General features: G+C 43.7%; 1 protein-coding gene and 1 long non-coding RNA gene across 7 annotated transcripts in view; one reads left to right on the top strand and one right to left on the bottom strand.

The window, feature by feature from the left end:
- spryd3 (SPRY domain containing 3) overlaps positions 1 to 17,870 on the bottom strand; it is a 56,611-nt gene that overhangs the window by 18,143 nt on the left and 20,598 nt on the right. For all 6 annotated transcript variants that reach the window (XR_015117801.1, XR_015117802.1, XM_086213053.1 and 3 more), the window contains exon 7: positions 9,383 to 9,532. Coding sequence is in view for 4 of the 6 variants with exons in the window: in XM_086213053.1 (XP_086069179.1) it covers positions 9,383 to 9,532 (150 nt within the window). In the remaining 2 variants the exon portion in view is untranslated. The remainder of the gene's footprint in view (positions 1 to 9,382; positions 9,533 to 17,870) is intronic.
- Positions 5,475 to 15,081, top strand: LOC147255375 (uncharacterized). The gene is made up of 3 exons (XR_015117804.1): positions 5,475 to 5,562; positions 14,839 to 14,891; positions 15,008 to 15,081. It is a non-coding gene; the product is annotated as an uncharacterized LOC147255375 (long non-coding RNA).

The following is a 17,870-nucleotide window of genomic DNA, read 5'->3' as shown; positions in this document are numbered from 1 at the left end:
CTGCGTTCTCTGTAAAATCATCAACGCACTGATCAAGATGTTTCACGTCTGACTGGATTTATTTTTGCTTCAGTTCTCAAACTTCCTGATGTCATACGCGTTCAGCCACGCCAACGGAAACCTTAACTTTAAAATCATAACAGTACATGGAAGACCACCATCACGCGATCTCATTAATTCATGACACACACCAACAACATTCAGTTCTGTTGTTTTTCCAGGTGTGTAAAAGCGAGATTTTAAAATTCCATGAATTTTTTTCCCAGGTTTTCTTGAACGTGAGAAACTTAATGATTGAAGGATTTATGCAACATTTTAGTAGAGAATGCGGTTTCTGCCCGACCTAACAAACAGCACCAAAAACCAATCAGCAAATTTCCTAAAATGTCTCTCTCTCTCTCTCTCACACACACACACACACACACACAGATAAATATAAATATCTGACTGCTGTCCAGTCACACTGAGCAATCAAATTGAAATTTGTCATGCGTGTCAGGAGGCTATATCTGTACACGCTGCTTCAGGCACTGCAAGAACTGAAACGTAATCCTGGTCGTCTGACTTGGTATCAGATCCTTGACTTCCCACTAATCAGATGGCTAATTGTTACACAGTGGTTCAAAATGCTCAAACACGCAACTCTTCACAAGAACAAACCTGCATTGTTTTCAATGAATGATTTTTTCTGTGCGGGGCTGAGCACATCATGACTCACAAAATTGAAAGCCGGGAGTCTGCAGGGCTTGAAGTGTGATAAGTGAAGCTTCAAATAAAGTTACTGTATTCCTTCAGTGTTAACATAATAATGAGTGTGTTTCCCTCTGTTTTTGACATCGGTGAGTATCTGATAACTCCCTAGGATGTCACCCTTTCCATCTGTCTGCATGTACAGTATGTATATCTGTCTCCAGCTTCCACCGTGCCAACAGAAATAACTAGTGGGCCAACTTTCAGATAAGATCAGACTATGAAGTAATCGACTCAGAGGTAATTGCCAGAGATTGTTATCTGTCCTCTAGGCTGCACCTCCATTACTGTAGAACTACTTCACACTACTGAACGAGAGGAAGGACAAGCGGGAGGAGGGCAATGACACAGTGCTCCACTTTCATCTCTCAGTAGCCTACATCTTCCAGGCTTTCTCTCTCTCTCTCTCTCACAGGTAAACTCTCCACTGTATTTCTACATGACAAAGTACAGCAAAGATGTACAGATGACCAGGATGATGTCTAAAATAGGAAAAGGTCAGCCTCTAGTGCGTCACTGTAAAGGGAAGTGTGCTTTAATCCAAACAAAAGAAAAGCCACCAATGACTGACGCAGGGACTGAGAGGGAATCCAATACTGAAACCAAAACAAAGACAGTTTAATTATGCCCATTAGCTCCATTGAGGAGGAGAGAAATGAGTAATAGGGTCACTGTATACAGACAGGCCAGGCAGACAGAGACATCAGGGAAACATCCACTATCCTGTCTCACAACCCCACTGGGGGGTGGAGGAAATGGAGATGAATAGGAGAAAGCAGGAGAGGAAGAAAGATGGAGTGAGACATCAGCAGAGGAAGACGGAGAGACAGGGAGGAATGCAGCTACTGCTCCAAGCCTGAAGCCCCCAATCAGCCAAATCCGCTCCTCTTCCCCCTCGTCTCCACCGCAAGGCGGAGGATTCATCAGGCTGACTGGCATGTAGGTTGCACAGGGAGGAGGGGAAGGGGTGTTTGCTGCCTGATTGATGACCCCCAGTTACGGATCGGATCAGTGATTTGGAGGAACACTCTGAAATAAGACAACATTAGGAATGGCTAGTACTTCAATGTAACCCACAGGCTGGATCCAGACTGAATGGATCGAACTACAAAATGCATTTTTTCATAGCTGCTTGTGTCCATTAGGGATGTGCAGGCAGCTCAGTATTCTGTCTGTCTCTGTAAAGGCAGAAAAATTAGCTCAAATCAAAGTTTTGTGGATTACTAAGCATGAAGCTGCACAAAGGAAACTCCTGACGGTTTAGCTGACGTTAGCCGTCAGTCTCTATTACCTTTAAGCTAAGTACGTAGCTGGCTCTGTCTGCATTGTGGAGTCAGAAAGAGGTGATCCAGGAGGAGAAAATATAACATCTTCATAAGCTCAAGACCGCTAGTTGTGATTATTTGAAAGGCAAAATCCACTTTTTGGGTGCACAATCCACACGACTACCTGTCATATCAGTATTAAGCGGTGGATGACGAGGAGTTTCCCCACGTAGCACGTGAACCGCTACCAGCAAACCCATTGCTGGCAGGTAACACATGACACCGCTGCAGTGCCTGGGTGTTCAACTAATTCAATATTTGTATAAAATACATAATTGTAAGAACAAGCCCGCCAGGGGACTTCTGGCCTGTTGGGGTTTGAAATGCAGTGACCTCAACCAGCCATTAAATACACTATCAACATACAGAACAATAACCTTTCCAAACATGGTCACGACCCCCGCAGGCCTGCAGAAGCCATCAGTGAAACGCTTCTAAGAGCAACAAACACTGGCATTGTGTGCGCGGCACGGCAGGGAAAAGGCCTGCACTATCAGATGCGCAGCTGCCACACCGGTGTCATCATAGCAACCTGCATTTCCACACTGTGGCAGTGAAAACAAATCTGAAAGAGTAAGAGCCTGAAGGTGCGGGCCAGGAGGAGGACCCTGTGGAGGCAGATAGCCATCACCTACTGCAGCTATCGCACTGGCATATCACAGGGCTCTAAAAATATAACTTAAGCCTTGAATTACCGTGGATGTGTGTGTGTTCTGCAGGTACCCTTGGTAAGAGGCCAAGAGGGGAGGGAAAGCGGTATGTGTCTGTTGGTGCATGCCCATACAAACTCACCTATAGCGGTTGACTAGAGGCTGTGTTGGGGGATTAATGCAGGTCTGTTTGTCTAACTCGGTGTCATCAAGCTAAAAACACCAAACAACGCTGTGACAGAAACATCTGACGTGAGCTGTTGGTTTGTCTGGAGTGAGGAGAACAACAGCCTGTCTGTGCGAAGGGTTAGGTCTGGGTTGTGACTTTTATAGACGCAAACGGTTCAAACAGATTAAACTGATGAATTATTGGGTTTGTTCTGTTCCTGAATGAGAGTAGAGTAGGACAGCGCACATGGTGATCAGCTGAGCAGTATTACTATTTTCCATAGTGTCTCCTGAACAAAGAAATCCCTTAATGGATCTGCAAATTTTTATATTCCTTTGAGGGAACCTTATAAAATAGTTGGGTTTTATCCACCCAGGAATCCACAAAACATCATTTTTTAGAGTAATTGGAACACCTCCTATATTGTGCTAGCGGTGCTGTGTTACTTAGCGTTTAGCACGTCTGTGGCTTTGGCACAATGACTGGCCCTTTGTTTTATCCCAAACTGACCCTCTTAAAAAACAGAATCACCGGAGCAGCAATGAAAATGTTTGTATGGCTGCTACATTATAGGAGGAAGAGGAAGAGAGCCGTTCACAGGACCCGGTCCCGGAGCAAACCAGGACAGAGGAAATATTGCCATTCCAGTCTCCTGAGTTGTTTCATGTCTTTTCCATATGTTTGAGTGCATCGTGTTATGTTTGTGTGAGTCACTTTACGTGAAGTAAATAGAGGGAGACTCAATACAGTCCACGCAGGTTCAAGGGTGAGGTGAGGAAAGCATCTGTTTCAGTCACACACTGATGGCAGCTGGACCACATATCTGTTCCTTTCCTCCCCCAGCACATCGATCACAACCATCCCATCCATCTGTCCATGTTTAGCTCTACTCCCCTCTCGATTCCTTCTTCTCCCACTGTCAGGATTAGGATTTTTTTTTTTTAATTCTTCGGAATTAAAGGGGTTTGTTTTTTCAGGCCGTGGTGCTGTTCTTGCCCCCCCCCCTTTGTGTTTTCCAGATTCCAGAAAGCTTCCATTTGTTTTTCTACCACATGACCTTCAGGCCTCCTCCTCTTCTTTACCTGGCTACCTCCTCTCTTTAATGCCCCTCACCTCCATCTATCCCTCACCGTCTTCAACCCCATAACTGGGCTGATTTCTGCTGTTCTGCATCCTAGCAAACACTGTGAGTACCAGATGAAACAACAATGCAGCAACCCTTACAGACCCTTTTCTCCACACAATGTGAGGTCATGCGAGGTCCATGAACAAACAAATAAAAGCCTTCACGCTTAGCACAAATTCTTCGTTGGATGGTGAACTAGCAGCACTCGCTTGGGAGATTCAACCTTTTTTGCAAGAGCTGGTTGACCTGGACTGGTCCTGCATTTGACATTTTTGTGAAAAAAAGAATTAAAAGCAGGTGCAGCGTAACAGCTTGAGCTGACCCGCAGATGAAGAATTTTTATGGGAAGATGCAGACACTGATTATTTCTGGGAGAACCGAGGTGTTCCCACGCCAGAAGAGACACATCATTCCTCCAGTGTCCTCTGACTCTACCACGAGCAGGTCCTGTCAGAAGGTGTCTGAGAGGCACCCTAACCAGATGCCTTCACCACCTAAACTGACTTCTCTCCACATGAAGAAGCAACGGTGCTCCTGAGCTTCTCATCTCTAGGGCCCAGCCACCCTGCAGGGAAATGGCATTCATCCACTTGCGTATGTGATGTCACATTTTCGATCACTACTCAAAATTCGTGATCATAGATGAGTTTGGGAATGTGAACGGGCTTGCAAATTGAGAGGCTCGCTTTCTAGTTCAGCTCCTTCTTCACCACAACTGACTCATGTAGCGTTCACATCCCTGCTGACGCAGTCGAGACTGGCCTGACTTAAACTCCATCTGACCATCACTCTTGAACTCTGAGCATTTATGCTGCGCTGCTCGTGATGAAGTGAGAGGATTGAAGAGGAGAGGGAGTGCAGCGCTGGCCGATCAAATACAAGCAAAGCACAGAACATTGAGAAGCTACTATTTAGTTTTGTACCTGTTCTGTTCTGCGGGCAGTTTATTTATAACATTACTTATCTTTTGTTCAATATGTTATTCTTTGTCTTTTTTTTCTCCCAGTCCACAAAACTCGTACGTGCACTGAGCACAGCCGGTATGAGGCTCCATCCTGAGCGATCAGATCACGAGTGGTCAGCTTTAACAACGCTTGTGCACCACCCGGTGCCTCCTGGATGCGTCTTGAGATCCAGTTGCTGAAACCGCATTCAGAGGTGGTTTGAGCCACACATGGCCACATTCCTTCAGTGGGGCGAATAAAAATGCATCCTGGGTCAGACTGAAAGACTGCCTCGTCAGCGGATGTCCTTTGTTTCACTGAAATGAGTGCGTAATAGAGAGCGTATTATTAAGATGTCATTTACTGCATGAAAAGCATCAGACGGCTTTTTGGTTTGGTTTGTCAGGGACACGGAACAGACCCCACCTACTCGCTGTACCGCCCCCTCTCCGAAGAGCCAAACTCTCTTGCCCATCAGCTGATCTCTCGCTCCAGATAATAAACAAGTCAGATCATCCAAAACAAGACGGTCATCTGCTAAGACTTCAAGATGTCCGCGATGAACATGAGATGATGTGTTGATGCACAACAGCAACGGGTGAGCATGGCGCACAACAGAGCTTCATCATGTTATGACGCGATGACCCATGTGAAAAAGTTTGACCTCCTTAGAAGTGTGAGAGAGAGAGAGAGAGAGAGAGAGAGAGAGAGTTAAGAGAGCAGTTTCGTAAATTGCAGAAAACCTGGTGTTGACTTGAGCGTTCTGTCTGCAGCATGGAGGTTACAGAATAAACAGGAAACACATCGTAGGATTACAAAGAACTTTTCATTCATAAATAAATAAATACATTTTCACTCACTGAAGTGTCACAGCAAACGAAGGCTGTGTTATGTTGCTACTTCTTCATTGTTTTACATAAACTGACATTTAGAGCACCAAAACTGTAGGGGCTTGGTGCTGAAAAATATTAGTGTCTATCCCTGCATGGGACACTGCTAAATTGTGACTGCTGTCGAGTAAGGAGTTATTAGCCCAGCCCTTTAATTTGCTGCTTTATCACCTCTCCTGGACTTAAGATTAATGTCTCCCTAATGAAATCCAGATGCAGACAGAGGAGCTAAAGAAAGAACAAGGGAGCTCTGAGGAGGTATTGGGACTGAAGTTATCACCACTCAAATTCTTCCTCAACCGTTGGAGGGGGGAGGGGTGTACACATGTTCTCAGTTAAATGTCTGTGTTTAACTGAGAACATGTGCAGGGTTTTCCCGTCCATTATAACACTTAAGACACAGCGCCTTGGTGATCCCCCCCCCCCCCAACACCTTTGCTGAATGAACTGGACATTAAAAAACCCTATTCTGACTTGCTGAGACTTTCTACCTCGTTTTGTGCCAATTAAAGGCAAGCAGCCGCTGATCCGCCTTCCCTTTAACGGAGGCTCAGCTCTCTCACAATAAATACCGTTAATGTTTTGGGTTAATGACAAATTAAATAAAAGGTTAAAAAAAAGTAGAAAAGTGATACTTTCACCTGCTTGTTGTTTAACGCAACCACAGTGGGCTTGTTAACCAAAGAAGAATAGTCTCAAACAAGCTACAATGACAGCTTGAGTTCATCTTAGTTTGCCACGAATCTTAAAATGTGGTAATTTCCTGTAAGTGTAGCTGCTAGCAGAGACAGCAGCCCCCCCGCCCTCTGAGCAGTACCTGCGGGCGGTGAATCACAGCAGCAGAGGGAGGAAGGACATTCACCATAATGGTTTCTCTGACAGATCCTCCTCCTCCTCGCTCGATGGCTGTCAGACCAAACCATGACAGCGGGACATCACCGTTATTAACCTCATCTATTCACAAGCGCCAACGCCCTCCACCCTCCACTGAAGCTCTGCGGGTCAAAAAGTAGCAGCAAAGCCGAATTTATGTTTGTCAGCAGCTTGGTGACTGGTTGAGGCTGTGTGGTGTGTGGTTGTTGGTCACAGCAGGGACAGCGTGGTTAGCTGGGTGCCATTTCATCCAGTAAATAGAAGGAATGTCAGGCACTGTCATAGCAGCGCGGTGATGACTGTGCGCTTGAAGGGCAAATATTACTGAGACCACCACAGACGACTGCAGACGGGAATTTAATAGCCAGGAATTCACGTGATGTGAGAAATCGGCCCCATCTTGACCTCCAGGGTTCAGCCGCATACTAGGTTTGATATAAAATCAATACAGCAACATGTCCAACATTTTCAATAGCATGGTGCACTTTTAATGGTGTTGATATTCCTAGAATCCCTATCGTGTCACAAATAGCAGTTTGGCCAATTACCAGCTTAGATATTTGTACGTTTTTATATTATCCGTGTTGGCGGACTACGATTGGCAGCCTTTTTTTTTTTTTAAACTAAGTAATGAACCATAAGAAGAATAATGCCTAAAAATTGCTTTGAATTAAGTCTGTAAAATTTCAGTTATCAGCTCAATTCTTCCCCGCGGAAGCCTGCTGGGGTCTCGTCTACTGAGTCATCTCACGTTATTTAGTTCCTGGAATGATCAATGTTAACATTTAACGCAATCTTTTTTTTAAATTGAATGTTCATAGCTGTTCAAAGAGGAACTTCACATAAAACATGTTAGTTTAAAGGGAGCCTTGAGTTGCGGTTTGGCAATGGAATTTTAAACATACAATGCAACTGCAACAGTGCTTCTTTTTCAAATTTTGATCCAAAAAGTCGTGGCTCGGTTTGTCTGTTACGTTACTTTAATATTTTATTAGACTCCAAACGTAGCACAAGTTGGCTTTTCAGCTCTATTTTGACATTTTCAGCTAATTATGACGAATATAAAATAAAAAGAATAAGATAAGAATAATAACTGTGACACAGTATCGCGATATGTTGTTATCAAATATTGTGACTCTTATCGTTTAAGGGGCAGGTAGTGGATCTCAACACCTTTGCAAAAGCCGATCACCCTGCACATATTTTTGCAGTATACGTTTCTCGTGCTCAGCCTCTCGTCCCTGAATGCATCTGTAGTTCTCTTTGAGTTAATGTCACCGAGTGACCTTTGCTCATAAACTGAGACCTGCAGAAGAAGTAGGATTTCTTCTTTTATTTTTGTTATTGAAAGGAGCAGAGGTCTAAGACGGTACTGGCAGACTTCCACCGGCCTCGGTTTTGGCAGTCACTAATATTTCACATTCATAACATTTTCAAGGTAAAAGTAGCAAGGTTTCAAGTCTTAATCCATACTGAAATACTTGTCGGCAATAAATTCCTGTAACCTGTAAGAGAAATGAAGCCAAAAGAATAATATTAGGTGAAATGTAATGCAATTAGGGTTTTCTCAGAGAATCCATCTATCCGAAAGGAGACATTTATATCAGTTTTATCCTGGGAGGAACATCAAAACAACTCTGTGTGAGTGTTGGCAAGAGCCTCAACTATCACTGCTGATCCTGGATCAGTCTCCGTCCAGCACCCAGATATCTGCAGGTTTGTCTGTTTGTTCTTCAAAGCTGGTCAGCGTGGTAAAAGTCACTTGCAGTGCTGCATCGCTAATGCGGAAATGGGAACCGTATGTGCATTCTTTGGAAAAAGAAATGAGGGCTCAAATGAGAGGTGTTGAAATTTCTCTAATTGTATTTTCCTCTTGGAGGTGTTTCATGTCTACAGAGTAGACCGTTAGATCCAAAGCAAATGACCAAGCCCCTGGATAATGGGAATGAAAGCGCTCATGACGGCCCTGCCATGTTTTCTACTGGTAGACTATTTCACACAGTCGCTGCCCTTTAGCTTTATTGTCTCACAGTACATCCAAAAAAAGCTGGTCCAAAGAATTTCCAAACACATCTCTCGTTCCAGATTAAAACTGTTTTTTCCTCAGAATTTGAGTCTGGCATAGCATCTCAGTGTGTTCGGGGAAAACGAAGCTTTAAAAAAGGAATGACGCAAGTCGTTCACGGAGGGTCAGTGCTGTGGCAGTAAAATTAATAACACAACCTGCAGCGGCCTTCACTCTCTGTGCTCATTTGAATGTTACTGAACAGCACACAGAGTAAAATTGTCATTACAGATGAATTCTGGAACACTTTTCAAAATTCAGTATTTTATCATCACGGTGCAGCAGCTTGGGAACTGGTGGTGGTTTTATGGGAACCAGTGAAGTAACTGTTTTATTGTCATTGCAGATAAAAGCCTGATGTTAGCATCTTCTTTTGGCCAGTGAGAAACACAAAAGTGAGCCAGGGTAAGCTTTAGACCTCTCTAGTTCATTAAACTGGGCAGGAACATAAGACAGCGGGCAAAAGTTCCTGCGTCTCTACTGAGTGTAGGAGTGTGTGTGTGTGTGTGTGTGTGTGTGTGTGTGTGTGTGTGTGTGTGTGTGTGTGTGTGTGAAGTCGGTGCAAGCCGGTCTTTTCTTAGAGAGCTCACCCTTCTCGCCAGACCCAGAGCGATGTAGCACTTCTCCCCAGCATCAACAATCTCCACTTCATAGTAGTGGCAGCGGGTGGTGAGTGGCTGGCGGGCTTGAGCCAAACCCACGTCCATGATGCTTTTTCCTTTCCCAACATACTCCAAAAGCTGAGGAAGGTAAAACAGCGGGAGAGAAAGACAAGGACGAGGGTCAATACGTTCATAAATAAATGACATACAACAAAGACTGATGAATTAAACAACTGCTAAGATACACGCTCCTATTCAGGTGTGACTGCCTAATAAACCTGTCAAATCATTCAGCATGATGACAATGATCAAAGACGGTGGCAACGCTTTTCCAATACAGCCGTGATGAAGGAGCCAGTAAACCTAAAACTGAAAGCATGTGATCCCATTGGTGTGCCAGGGCGGGAGCATCTTTCCCTGTCAGCTTTATGGAACTGGAGTTGAGTGGGCTTTTGTTTTACTGAACCGACTCGGCAACTGACCAGGTATTACAAGCTTGTTTTAAACACAATTTTTCTTGTCACGTTTTATGAGTATAAACTACTGACTGTGTAAAAGAAGCAGGCGGAACCTCCACGTCACAAAATTAAAGCCAAAACAGAAGTACCTATCGTGAAAAGAAGTCATTTTTGTAAAATAACTGTATTTCAGTTTGGAACATGGCGATTACTTAATAACAGAGTCCACGCACATGAACACCAGACATTGAATAAAACAGCAGGGGGAGTAACAATACACTGCTTCAATGGCCAACAACAGAAAAACGTATCATAATATTGATCCGTACTGCCATCCGCCACCTTAAGTGCACCTTTATTTTGAAATTCCCAGGACACAGCCACTTTACGTCTCTGTCGCTCCGCACTCAGCCTCAGTCTTTTAACAAAATTATGGATTGTTTTTCATTTCCTTAAATGTTCATGATATCCTTGTGTTGATTTTCAGAGCTCAGCGACATCATCGTTAACTTCTGTAAAATGTTGGGAGAGAGCAGGACTATTGCAGGCTACATACAGCTCGTTTTCTCACGTTTTACATTTTCAGTGAGCTTATTAACGGAATAATTAAAACATGTCTGTCCCAGTAGCATAGGGAGGAGGACACAAAAGATGTGGGAAAGCGGACAGAGCTTCGGTAGGATCCGGTTCTAAAGGCAGAGGATTTAACCACTCAGCTAGCTTTTGAAAGTGAGTTGGCCACGTGATAGATTAGCACCTTCAAACCCCTCCATGAACCACCCAGCATGACGATCCTGCAAGTATGAACAGACGGTGGTAATTATTTTTAGTTCTTTTTTAGTATTAACCACCCAAACAGACACAAAGCTGGGTGGATACAGGTGAGTAGGTGGGCAGTTAAGCAACCGCAGAGCCTTTCGGCTGAGCCGCCTCTCAATGTCGTGTGACGGTGCAAGCATGAGCGGAGTGAAAAATACGCCCCCGGTTTGAAAGTAAGTATGACAGACAAGGTGGGGGTGGACAAAATTACGTCTCTATTAAGCCTTTTTGTGTTCAAAAATATGTTTGCGTGTGTGTGTAACACAAGCTGGGCGTGCAAGGTTTCACTAGTCAACCACTTGAAAGACACGCTTGGTGTGAACACCTATTCAATGTCTACGTAACAAACACCAAGTATCTCAATTAAGTTATTACTATTTGGCTTTTCTATTATTCCCTGTTGCTTAGTGAACTGGAAGGGGAAAAAAAAAAAGATGAAATAAAGCCAAGGTAGTCAAAAGGTCTCCTCTAGGTCTCCGAGCCTGATGATTCATTAACCAGCTGGTTGCTGGGAGCAACACATGCATAGTTCATGTGTCGCTACGCATCAGGTGAAAAGACAACGGAGGACAATAGGAAACAATTTTGGAAAAAAAAAAAGAGAAGAAGAAAGTGTTTGATGATGTATGAAATATTTAAATCAAAAGAATGGAACCCACAAAAAGGGTTTAGTGTCTCCAAAAAGTATCACCAGCAGTGTTGTTAGACCAGTGCAGCACTGACACTACCGACAATAACGCAGTGTGGTAGAAGTGGTAGATTTGTGCTATGATGAGCTACATTATAGTGCTATGGTGGACTTGTATTTGCAGCTTGAAAACTTTTTTTTCGGCCACATTTGAACTCCAGGTTGTTTGCTCACAGGGGCTCCCTAGAACCTCCACATCTCCAGTCCACGTCCGGCTCTGGACCGTCGCTCCCAAACTTTCTTTCCTCTCATTTCCTGACTGCTGATTTAATTCAAGGAATAAAATGCCCCCAAAACTTAAGGGACTTCTAAATAACATATAATTGCAGTCAGGAACCAAACTAATACTATTAGTGGTAGTAGTAATATTATCAGTACAAACAATTCACCTTAAATGAAGTGAAGCCAAATTCTGGTACATCTGGATCAGAGTAAAGTGTAGGAGCGACCATGCGATGTCCCCCCGAGAGTGCGGTCAAACCAGACACACAACCAGGTCCACGGTGAGCCCGACAGTCCCAAGGGTTCCGAGTTTGACAGAGTCGACACACACGGGAACATTTTTTTCATGGAGAATGCAAAGTTGGCTACCAGCAAGTACCAAAAAATATTGCTGGTACCAGCACTTCAGTTCAAACCTGAACAATACCGAGTCCCATGACACCAACCGAGCGTGTGAAATGTATTTCCTGAGAAATAATGTTACTAAGAAAAATATAATGAACAGATACCATTGAAGCTTTCCTTTGAGAACTTCTTTTTGCAGTACGGCGCACTTTATTTGTATGGCAATACACAACACATCCCGAACGGCTTAATATCTCACTGTGAGATGTATCACGATGACATCATCGCGCAGGGCTTCTGGCGATTTCCACACCTTAGGAATGACCTGCATCATGACAGAGGCTGAGCTGTACAGGATTATTCCACTGACATCTGTGGTAGCAACAACTCAGTCTGGTTTCATGAAGCTACAAGAGGACAGTGTGAATCACGTGGTCAAGATCCAGCTGTGATAATATTTGATGCTAAAAACACTGTAAAGGCCTGGAGGACGACCTGGACACGGTTGGTTGGTTGTTCTGTCACATGATACCAGAGTACGCGACTGTTTTTGCACGATTACATTTTCAGTAACAGAGTAGGCCGTTTCTTTTGATTACAAAAGCAACACAGGTGGCCTTCTGCAAGAGATTTGCGTACTGAATAAACAGAATGAGAATCCAGGGCCATATTTCAGAAGGGTCCTATCTTACATCCTACGATGGGAAGAAGATACGAGTGGAATATAAGATCTTTCCAAAACTGCATTATGAAGGATCCTATCTTATCAATCCTGCATCATCCCCTCATATCTAAAAAAAAAAAAAAGAAGTTCACTCCAGTCATTCATTAGGAATCACATTGACTGTGACTTTGATCACCAAATTACTTTCAGTAAATCCTTCAGTCCAAGCAGATTTTGTGCCAAAAGGATGATGCACTTGAAGACAGACGGTTCTTGCTGGTTCGATCTGCAGATGAATCCCTGGTTACTCAGCTAACTGTGGACTCGTGGCCCCAGGGTAACACGTATGTCCTCACAAGCTCTTGTCCTCAAACCACAGCGCATTACTGAGGTCAGCCATGAGCCTCTCAGGGAACAAATTCAAACTGTAGACATTTTGTTGGTTGTGTAAAAGCAAAACAGAGCTGCCACACCAATAAACAACTAAACTTCAGCGATGTGTTGGAAAATTGAATCTTAACAATACTGAGGTCAGAGGAAGATCTTACAGCATCGAGGAATCCTATCTGAAGCTAGGATCCAGAGGTCGACTGAGGAACTCTTCATCTAGGGCTGGGCGGTATCACGATATATATCGTCTGGACGATAGAAAATGTCTATTGTTTCATGTTAAACTTTATCGTTTATATCGCGGTGTCGCAAAACAGGCTTTACGGCAGCATTTTACGTCATCGACGCACCTTACGGCAAGCCCAGGCACGCGGCTCAAACATACACAGCCATGGAGGAAGACGCTGGACGCCACACAGAAGAACATGTTACCAATTCTCAATCTAAACAACAACAAGATGACGAACAACCAGCGCAAACCGACGAGCTTGTACCTAAAAGAGGGGGAACTTCTGTCATATGGCGGTGGTTTGGATATAAAAAGACCGACAAGGATCAGACTACTGCACTTTGTAAAGTTTGCCGCTGCCCGATCCAACAACAGACTCGAACACGAGTAACTTTTTTTATCACCTGAAAAAAGAATCATGAGAAAGAATACAGAGAGAGTCAACGAGAAAAAGCAGCAAAAGCTGGGCCGAGTGACGTTGACGTTGAGAAGAAACTCCAGACGCAGACATTGCAACAGGCTTTTACCCGCGGCTCAGCATGTAGCCACACCTCCCGCAGATGGAAGGAAATAACCATGGCCGTTAGGGTCGGCACATCTGTAAAGATATGATTCCAATCTACACGGTCGAGAAACGGGGGTTTCTTGAGTTGGTGCAAACACTCGACCCCGATATGAAACGCCCAGCCGAAGACACATCGGTAGCGTTGTGTTACCTGCTTTATATGATGAGTGCCGGGCAAAAGTGGAGGAAGAAATAAAAAATAAAATAAACTGTTCATTCATTGAATTTACCAAAAATGTGCTATATCGTGACGTATATGGTATCAGGATATAAAATGAGCTATATCGTGACTTATATGGTATCAGGATATAAAATGAGCTATATCGTGACGTATATGGTATCAGGATATAAAATGAGCTATATCGTGACTTATATGGTATCAGGATATAAAATGAGCTATATCGTGACTTATATGGTATCAGGATATAAAATGAGCTATATCGTGACTTATATGGTATCAGGATATAAAATGAGCTATATCGTGACTTATATGGTATCAGGATATAAAATGAGCTATATCGTGACGTATATGGTATCAGGATATAAAATGTGCTAAAATCGTGACGTATATGGTATCAGGATATAAAATGAGCTATATCGTGACGTATATGGTATCAGGATATAAAATGTGCTATATCGTGACGTATATGGTATCAGGATATAAAATGAGCTATATCGGGATATAAAATGAGCTATATCGGGATATAAAATGAGCTATATCGGGATATAAAATTTTGGTCATATCGCCCAGCCCTACTTCATCTGTATGTCATTTATCCTGGATTACCACAGGTATCAAACAGATCAACAAGCTGAGAAGGTTTCTATGATACGGCCCCAGTGGTTAATCGTCGCTCCAACCACACACTTGCAAAAAACAGATAAAATTTACAATGTCGGTAGTATAAGTGTGTCCCCGTCGACCGGACTCCAGAGGGGCTGCTGCATCTGTGCGCACAACCTTGTTTACGGATAACAGTTACTGTGCCTCCAGCGTTGGCTTCCACCTTTTTTTGTTTCAGATTGCCCCTTCATGTAGATTCTTGCGTCTCCCTATTCTACAGTCATGCCTGGACAGCTGCAGTTCTTTGGAAGAGCAGGACAGAGTTTCAGTTTGGTGAGCACTCAGTCACACCTTCTTTGCTTGTTGCTGCTGAGTAATGGACAAGAGAGACATAGCCTTGAGCAAAGCATGCCTCACTGAGATACCTGACAATCTCTCTCTCTCCACAGCTCCTATAATTCTGAGTGGTGAGAATGGTGATGATGGTGTGCAAGACATGTTTTGTTGAGCGGCTGCCTGGGAAACAGATGTAACAGAGAGTGGTCCTGCCAGTTTCCTGTCACACCTAATGGGGGAAGGTAAAATTAAGACCTCTTCTTTATTATGTGGTTCACACTTGTCGACCAAACTATGACCTGATTTAACATCAGTTACTGCTGCAGGGCTCCTGCTGACAGGGCAAGAGTCCAAATTCCTCAGCTACATAGTTGTATATTTATTGCAGTATTTGTCTAAAACGTTTTTCTACTACATTAACCCTAAGAGCCCTACGGACAAAATCTGCCTCAACATTCACGTCCCTAATTCCTGGCTGAATGAATCATGATGTAAAGATTGCAGCGAGGCGGTTCATCATTGGCATCTGTCAGTCCCAAGAGGCCCTGGAGATTTTCAAGAAGTCTCGTGAGTAAGGAGGCAACCGGCCGGTCAGTGTCACGTCTTTGCAATTCCTAACCGGTCACTGCCACATTACATCCCTTCGCTGGGAATAGCTGCGAGTCTATTTTTTGATGGATAGCATTACAAGTTTGCACAGAGCAGATCGAGCCAGACAGGAAATCTTTACATGAAAGGCATAGTAATTCTGGTCGATTTTCAAAATAAAACACCATGTGTCTGGTTCCAATCGCAAAAACAGACCTGAAAAGGACACAATATAAACATGCAGTCTACATGCGGGTGATAGAAACACATGAATCAAGAGACAAACGACCGGATCAGAAAAATCCGAGCAAATTAACAAACTGCCAGCCAGCTGGAAATAGCAGCTATGTGGAGGACTGCCGTGATCGGCGCCGCAGCTGCTAACGCCGCGCAGCAGTTCTCGGTGGAAATTCAGTTCTTCTGCTGCACATACAGACATATATGTCGGCTTTTAAATCCGGGTAAGCCCACTAAAAAATGTGAAGGACATTTTTCCCACTTCAAGACGACTTTCTAGGCTTTGTTGGGTTTGTTAGGTATCACAAACACACCGCCAAACAGGTAGAACAAACAGTATAATGGAAAGGCAATGACCTGAAAACGTTGCCTGAGGGATGCTATTTATTGGCCGATTTTGTGGTCGAGATAACAAGAAGTCTGCGGCCAAATGTGGCAATGTTCAAAGGTATATATTGTTTGAGTGGAGCCGCAAATTACCACGTCCAGGATTTGTGTTTCCATCAATGCCATCAAAGCCCCATCCAATAAAACTACTGCCTCAGGACTGAATGCTGATTAAACCTTGTCTCGCTGCAGAAAACTGCCAGCCTTTTCATTGCAATGAAGAGCAGGAGGAGAGATGTGTGTCTGTCACACTGATCTTGTCCTGGTGGATGTTTGTGCTGTCAGAGAAAATTCCATCATTTCCTGAGATATTGTGGTCATTGAGGTCACACTGCCCTTTGACCAACAAACTCTTTTTAGTTCCCTCAAGGTGAGACATTGCGTTTAAGAGAATCAGATGCACAGAATAAACACAGACAAAAACGCCTCCCGCCTACGGCTTTCAGTAGCACGGAGGCTACTGTTGGAGGCTAGGCTGTTTGTATAGCAAGTCCATACAATGGGCTATATAAGTGCTTACAAGTAGTTTGTGAAATAACCCTGAAAACGGCCTCTGGCTTATATAGTCACTGAGTCTTCATTGCCTTGTTCTGCAGATGCTGAAGAGCAATGGCATTATTCCCAGATTTGCTTGAACCCAGCACATTCTTGGTTCAGAGACACCACAAACGCGCTGTAGAACATGTACTCGATGGATGACACAGGGCAGGCCACTGTCTACTGCATCGCTGATCTTCTCCACTGCCTTTTGTTCTCTAGAAATACTTTCTTAGAATCCGTGTGATTGACATCTAAAATTTTGATACAACAAGGCAACTGATCTAGGCCAAAGGTGCCACATCGCCATTTGTGACTAAGTTAGTTGGCCTTGTCTTTGGCTGTGATTTCTTGCTGTAATTCATCTCTCACTTGGGTTGGATGCCTTCCAGCAGCTAAATCTGACTTGTCTGTCACCCACTTTTTTGTGTGCAAAAGGCAAACAAGTTTAATATCCTGATGAACTCAAGTAATATGATGTCACAGCTGGTTTGGGCCAATTTGTCATTGTAACTTTTTTTAAAGGCTCACCAGCTAACAGGTGCTCTTTGGGCTGAATGCATCCACAAGTGCTGAACGCTGTTTCAAGTGCTGTACCTAAATCATGTCATGACCTTGTTTACATTACAGTGGAACACATTTATTAGCTCTTTCTTTTGAGTCATGAATTACTAGAACAAAACCACTACAAATAACTACCTACTCATTAACGCTTCAGGTATTTCAAAAGAGCATAAATCGCTCATGTTCAAACACAACTCACTTTGCAGGCTCTTAACTGGCACCTCAAATAACATACGCGCAACAATTATGTATATGTAAATGCATTTTTGTGGGATTTTTAAAATGGGACATTCAAAACAAATCAATCACTCACTGCAAACCTTTAACAACGTTTGTGCCTAAATGAGGAATGTGCCGTGTGATATCAAGAGCGCTTGTTGAGGAACAGCCCCTTTTCACCTGGGTCAGGAAGTTCAACGAAGAACTTGGCAAACAACAGATACCTGCAAAACCACAACACGCCACGTAATTACCACGGCATAACTCCACATCCCTTCACCTTGGAAACAACGGGAATATTAGACTGTGTGTATCCATGCAGGCACGAGTGCAATGGTGACCATAAATGACAGCAAAACACAGCAGCCACCATGTTGCTGATTTATTTCAGCTGAAACTGGGCGTGCTGAACCCGTTGCGACATAACAATGTATCACATATCAA

The sequence above is a fragment of the Aulostomus chinensis genome, chromosome 9, assembly GCF_037954235.1.
Source record: "Aulostomus chinensis isolate RoL2024-O1b breed Wild chromosome 9, RoL_Achi_v1.0, whole genome shotgun sequence".
In the NCBI taxonomy this organism is placed as follows: Eukaryota; Metazoa; Chordata; class Actinopteri; order Syngnathiformes; family Aulostomidae; genus Aulostomus; species Aulostomus chinensis.
This window is presented reverse-complemented; position numbering and strand designations above follow the sequence as displayed.